Raw genomic sequence first — 7,004 nt, forward strand, 5'->3', positions numbered from 1 at the left:
AACATGGCCCTTTTACCTCCGTCTCTTCGACTGCGTCTCCGTGTGGCCCTGCTGGATGTGATGGGGCGATAAGTCGGGTCCGTAAGACAGAAGTTGACTTCCTGCGGTGACGGGACAGGCGGGCGGGGGTGGCGGTGGCGGCGGGCCCAACTGGTACCCCACCGTGGCGGAGGGGGGGGCGTAGTGCGAGGGGCCCGGTCCCAAACCGACCCCATAGCAGCCCGCGCTTCCCGCCGACCCGCCCCCGTACATGCCGCTGCTACCGGGATACTCTATTTTGACGGTGTTTCCGGGGCCGGTCGACTCGGTTAAACCGGGAATAAAGCGTGTATCACACTTGAGGAAGGGTCACCCGGCGAGTCGCTAACTTGCCATATCTCTGCCGCGAGTTTCTAGTCGTCGACGCACTATCGCAGTTTCCCGGAGATCGTCGTTGTACTTCGTCTCTTGTACTTCGTTATCGGTATTGCGCTTAAATTACCGATTTGAATCGTCGTCCCGTTACCACGAGATTATCCACTCTTTGACGCACTCTCTTGTCTCTCCTCACAGAAATGCTCGTACGCTTACGTTCACCATCGAATTAATCACACGTTATTTTTAAATTACCAACGACTTGTCTCGCCTTATCGCGCCGAGATTACTTGCCCCGGTGCACTCTTGTACATGTAACGATACTTTTATACTTCCATCTGAGATCTTTTCAAAAATTTATTGCACGATAAATTACGCTAAGATATCCACGCAAGTTGCTTTCATTCGCAGCTTCCGCACAGTATTTTTTTTAATTCGTACGTTGCCAGTATTTTATATATATGCAGTCTTCGAAACGACGAAATACGCGCTAAATTCGTCCCTTTTAGTTTTGATTGCACGGAAAAGATCGCCATAAAACGCGATTTTCGCCCTTGTTTCTCTATCGCGTCGTATTTTCGTCATTTTGTGCTTCAGTCTTCGTGAAATAAGGAAAAAAAAAATATCTTGACGGTTTAATAGCTTGAGTGCACGATTTCGAGGTTCCTGATACAGAAACTCGTTCGACTATGTTGCGCTCGCCTTCCACCGAATTATCTTGTCATCTCGTTACCTGGAGCAAGATGTAGATCTACCATCGGTCTACCAACGAGGCGGTTTTGTACTTCGCGTTTCCCTCTTCGGCGATAGTCAAGAATACTTTGGGGTTTCGAAAAGGCCTTTGTGTCTAAATTCCACTCACGTTCGCTCGTGTACTTCTTCACCGATCTTGAAAGAGCGCGTTGTGGTGTATTTTAATAATTTATCCCCTATAATCATTTTATATTCACTTATTTTACATGCGCGCCCTTCTTAAAAATTTCTAACGTAACGATCGATGAGAGAAATGTGTTTGTTTCCCCAACGATATCAAATCCTTGCCGGCGGAATGTTCTATTAATCATTCAAGACTGCGTCCTACTTGGTCCACGAATTGTACAATTTTTCGAAGAAGACACGGATGAGCGAAAACGAGCACTCCCCTATCTGGCATTGCTCCGTATTTCCTAGAATCGTCCTGTCGGCGATTAAAAAGTTCCAATGCTTTCCGATGTGTCTCCCTTCTCGGTATGCGCGCACACACAAATTCCAATTTCACTGTTTCTATCTACTCCATTTGTACCGTGGAGAGTCGGCGCACGAGGATGCGTTGCTGTTGCAAGCGAGTGACCTTCTTTCCCGCGCGCCGCGGATTTCGCAATTCGAATAAAAGCCGCTGCTCCGTAATGGTAGGGTTCCCTCGTGTTTCGCTAGTCAACGCGACGGCTCGATTAATCGACCAAGAAAGAAAGTACGGAGAAGTTAAAGAAGAGCTCGTTACGGAAGTGCGGTGGCGAGGTTTCGGTTTTGGAAAGCGTCAAATCTAGAGCCACTTTCACGTGGTGAACTCTATTCGCTTACCGGCCGCAAGTTCGCCCGGCCTACGCTCTATTAACTATTGTTTGTTTCTTTTTTTTTTCTCCTGCTCCTCCAGAATCGACCTGGTACCAGAGAAAGGTCTCCCAGTTTCCTTCCCTGGCTGAGGATAAGTCGCGAAGTCCGAGAACGTCACGAGATTCTCGACCTCGTCGGACCGTCGTCGTTGCACTCGCGCCGAATTTTGCACGCTCCTTTCGTCGCACCGTCGCGTACGATCCGCGGGACAATCGCGCTAATCTTTCCCTCTTCGCCTCCCGGGTACCACGGAGCGACGGCCATCGCTGAGGCGGTTCGTGTATTACGCGTCTCTCGCGATCACTTATCCCAAAGAACTCGGTTCAGAGCCATTCGATCGATCGCACGGCGAGTTAAGCGAGGCGAATTAGCTTATATTTTTCAAACTCAGATGACTGTAGAGTAATTTCCTACGTGATCAGATCCAGATCCAGTCCTGTTGCCCTTCTATCACGCGTCCATCGGCCTTTATTCCTTAGCGGCAGGGACCCCTCGATCTATTTTATTTTCTCTAAAATCGTTAAGTATTCAAGATGCGTTCTTGGCTCTAATGTGAAAAATATAATCGTGCACACTCAAATCCCCGTATTTCCTAGATCACATGACAAACGATGATTGGCCTCCAGAAAACGTTTATTTCTCGCGATTGACGTCAAAAGTTCAGATCCCGTGTTACATTTATTTCACCGTGACATCAACTCGACCGAGAGAGAAACGCAAGAAGACGCACGCAGATGCGTCAAATTCCTCGCGACACAAAATTCCTCGGCAACACCGTGGTTATTCGCCAAGTTTCTCTTAGTCGTTTTTCTTTCTCTCTTTAAAAATCCTTAGCGAGTTCAGTTGCAACAAAATCGTATCGTGACACGTACGTTTCCTCCGCTCGGAAGAATTCCTGACGCACAAAGTTCACGAAGGCTGATTTTTTTTATTCCCCTAGAAATTAACTGCCGGGATTCTCATCGCGGTGCGGCGGCGGTCGCGAATCGTTTCCCTTTCGGTCGGATAATTTGAAAATTTTTAGCACTTGTCGCGAGATAGAAAAACTCCGCGCGTTAAATTTTCAATATCGGAATAGCGTTGGCATAAATAGTTCCTTCCAAGTTTCTTCAGCTCGTTAAAATCCTAAATTGACCGAGACGATCGATTTCCTTTCCCTCAGAATTACAGCCTAACTCACTGAGAGCCAAACAATCGGACGTTTGACGACACACGCGCGATCAGAGGCGTCCAACTTTCGGCGCCAAAATCTCTCCTCGCGGCGGCGCACACTCCCGGAGTGACGGCAACGACGAATTGCGTCTCTCGGATCACGATCGATGAAGGATCGCGGGCAAAGCGACGCGGGAACACGTTTCACGGATACGTATGGACGTATGAACGGACGGACGGACGGACGTACGGACGGACGGACGGACGGATGGGTCGCCGACTAGCCACCACCCACAACTCGCCAGTGACTGATTCCACCATAGCCGCATAATGTGCTGCTGCGGTATACCCCGGTGAGGACTATCACTTCTCCCACCAGAGAGCCCCCGGGACAGCCACCGTTGCGAAGCCCACGACTTTTAACCGGGATGCATCGCCGCCGTTCGTTCGCTCGCTCGCTCGCGAGCTGGGATATTCGGCGGCGGATTTTTAGGGAGTTCCCCCCGGCTTTTTTTTTTCCTAGACTCGACTTTCTTTCGCTTCTCCCGATTTAATTTAATTCGACATATTAATCTGAAATTAGATTCCTCATTCGGAACTGCGCCGTTCCTTGTATTGGCTGCGTTCGGCAGAAGAAGTATAGGCCTTGTAAAATTCTTCGATACGATTGATTCGATTCTTACTCCTTAGTTTCGGATTCAGATGTATAAACCATCGTACGGGAGAATTTTACAAGGGGGGGGGGGGATTATATTTCAAGAGCAAAGAGCTGGAGAACCGGAACTTTTTAACATATCGAGAGATATTAGACGACGTTCTAGATTGGATGCAAGAGAGGATAAGCGTTCATCTTCGAAATTCTTCCGATTATTAATCCTAAAAGGCAAATGCGGGACGCTTTATCACCACCCCAAAAGAAATTCAAACTATGCTCATTCTCCCACAACTTTTCGTGTTTCTTTTGCTTTAAGTAAATTTTTCAATATTTCTCTGACAAAAAGTACCATGTTTATATACATCATCTTCATAAGAAAAAGACGAAGAAAATGCTTATTAATTTACTGCTGACAGAAAAAAATGAAACACACCCGAGAAGTTTGAGGTGAAATTTCATCCAGCTTTTGCCTTTGAAGGTGAAGGCATTCAGCTTTGTCTTCTAGGGTTAAAAACCTGTCGCAAACGATCTCTCAATTATCCCTAAATTCCTGAACAATGTAAAAATGTAAACGATTTTTTCGGAAAGATTTCCTTTGCTGGAAAGAAATAGATAAAAGCTAGAATACAATTGGAACGCGCGGGAATGGCAACGGAAAGCATATAAGCGGGGGCGTATTCGGTGTTATCGCGCGCGAAAGGATCGCGAGGGTCCGGAAATTCACGGCGAGAGGGGTCGGCGCCGGTACAACACACGGCCGGCGGTTGACATTTGCGCCCGCTTCGCGTGCCTGCCGCGCAGAAAAGTGTTTTCGAGAAAGAAAGAGACCTCGGCGCGCTCGTGGTAAAAGTAACGCGGCGACGGCGGCGGCGGGGGCGCCCACGATAACGAAGCGTTTTCTTGAGCGATGTCGCAACGCGGCGGCGCGCACATTGGCCGAGCAGCACACGTTACAGCATTGTATATTGTAAGCCGGGGTAGCGGTGAATTGCCTCTACCGTGTTATGCGTGGCGAACGTCGTAACTGATCCCGTCGGCGGCGGCCGCATCATTTCTCGGAACTGCGTCAATCAAGCGCGCGCGCGACACACCAAGTCCGCGCCGCGTGTAAACCGCACGACGGCGGCGAAATTTCACCGCGGATCGTTAACGCCGAAGCGGCTATTTTCGTTCGTCGTCAAAACGAAGCCTTTCCTTCGCGTCTTTTCTCCCGTCCCCTCCCCTCCTCCCTGTCCCCCTCCCCCTTCCGCCCCCGTTCGCGTGATTGTACCCGAAGGCTTTTCGATACGAAAAATGCAAACGCACGCGTTCGCGTAAAAATTGCTTCTACCTGTTTCAAGCGAACAACCGTCTCACACACGCTGAAGTGGAAATGCCTTTTCTTGTGAAACTTTTACTCTGACGCCATCGGGTCTCCATTCGCAAAAATATAACGGCATAAAGTTTCCACTTGCGTGTTTAGGACGCAGCGACAAGATTATATTCAAGATACGATACGATAGTAGAGTTTTTTTAATTCATCGTTTGATAGTATTATGCGTATAGATGCAGTTTTTGTTTTTTAACAGAATAACGTCGTATCTGCGCATAGTGCGATTAGTCAATTAATGAATTTAAAAAACTTGCCTATGCGTAAATGCATAAACTTAAGGATAAGTAGGTGGAAATTACCTCGTGCAAAATTTAAATATGCATTGTAACTCACCCTATGTGGACAGCACTGCGCTTCTGTGCCATTTTGCTTGGGTCACTCCCTGCGGGCAAAATAATATATATTAATATGATGATAAATAAATTCTTTTACGAGACTTAATTTAAAGAACTTGGACATAAAGCTCGACTAATTATTTGAATCCAAACATTCAAAAATCTTGTTGCTCTGTTTCGACTTCTGTCAAAATCTATATTCAACTATGCGGGACGTTTTTTCTTTTTTAATACAATTTACGTTAAAACTTAAAACTTTGTAGCTTGCAATTAAGTACAGCAGTGACAACAGTTTGGTAATCACTGATGTAACTGACCTCGAAAACTAACCACATCAATGCTGCTCAGTATGTCAGATTATAATGAATCAATTTTTCGTCTCCCATCTTTAGAATCAAGATCGAGTGCTAGAAAATGATTCTGTTTTCGCTCGCATAACAGCTTATCAACTCTCTCTACAACAAACTCTTACCGCTGGGTCTATGTCAGTCTATTGAACAATAGACTAACCAACAGCAGCTAGACTTTTATACCTTCTCCTACGACTAATATAAAAATTATCTCATCTATTTTGCTCTATTGAAGCGGAATTCGCTTTAGAGCTTGCCCTTGCACTCCGTACGACAAATTGGAGCAATTTACGTAGGCCACTCTGGCAGTCTCGCCTGAATTGCGCGTGCACGCGAGCGAGATCGCGCGGGGGAGGGGGAGGAGGAAAGTCCATGGGAGAGAGCGACCGTTCCTTTTCCGGAGAGATCCGTTGCGGGTTTTCCGCGCGGAGAGCACGCGGTTTGCGATCCCGCGGCTCGTCGCGGGTCCGGCCGCGTCGACCGGACAGGGAAACGCGAAACGGACGACGGGGAACGTATCGTCGGGGACGACGGTAACAAAACCCGCGGCTACTTTACCTGGAATAGAATGGGCGATCGAGGATACCGTGAACATTCAGCCGGGATTTCCTGTTGCCACGGTGCGACGGAAAAACGGGGCGCGCGGGGCGCGAGAGGATATCGACGCGGGCGTACGACGGCTTCCACACTACGCACCGACATCAAAACTGGGTGTTTACACTTGGCAGTCGCGCCATTTTGGAGTTTCCACTCGGCTCCGGGTTTTATTTTCACGCACGCACACACGGCGCGGCGGCGGCTCCAACGGGAGGAGGCGCCGCGAGTGTGAGAGAGAGAGAGAGAGACGGCGGAAACGCCGCGCGCCGCGCGATCTGCCGGCGACGCGCCGCAAATTCGATTCGTCCGCGACGCAGATTCCAAATGAGCCCCGTCGATACGGCAGAAAGCGCGACTGTCAGATTTTTGTATGAACGTCACGCAACGTTGCTGCGAGGGTTGTTGCTTCGTAAATTTCGAGATTGTGTCAACGTGAGTACACAATGTAAATGTATTATAAATTAAATAGTACAACACGGAGAAAAGCAATTAAATTATGAAGTTGTTAATGTATTAAACTTTTTAATGCTGACAAGATGGAAAGATAATATCAAAAGTGAAAGGATGCAATAGAAAGTTTCATTATTTCTTAGAAA

The 7,004-nt window shown here is 47.8% G+C and overlaps 1 protein-coding gene across 4 annotated transcripts in view; it reads right to left on the bottom strand.

The window, feature by feature from the left end:
• Nucleotides 1-6,627, bottom strand: part of LOC105833459 (aryl hydrocarbon receptor nuclear translocator homolog) — a 37,407-nt gene extending 30,780 nt beyond the window's left edge. For 2 of the 4 annotated variants that reach the window (XM_012675213.3, XM_012675212.3), the window contains exon 1: nt 17-3,405. In XM_012675213.3, the coding sequence (XP_012530667.1) occupies nt 17-252 (236 nt within the window). In that variant the 5' untranslated portion in view covers nt 253-3,405. Of the gene's footprint in view, nt 1-16; nt 3,406-5,459; nt 5,509-6,369 lie in introns of those variants that run through there. The other 2 variants (XM_012675215.3, XM_012675214.3) reach the window with 2 other exon arrangements.
• Nucleotides 6,628-7,004: the final 377 nt, after the last annotated feature.

The sequence above is a fragment of the Monomorium pharaonis genome, chromosome 4, assembly GCF_013373865.1.
Source record: "Monomorium pharaonis isolate MP-MQ-018 chromosome 4, ASM1337386v2, whole genome shotgun sequence".
NCBI classification, from domain to species: domain Eukaryota; kingdom Metazoa; phylum Arthropoda; class Insecta; order Hymenoptera; family Formicidae; genus Monomorium; species Monomorium pharaonis.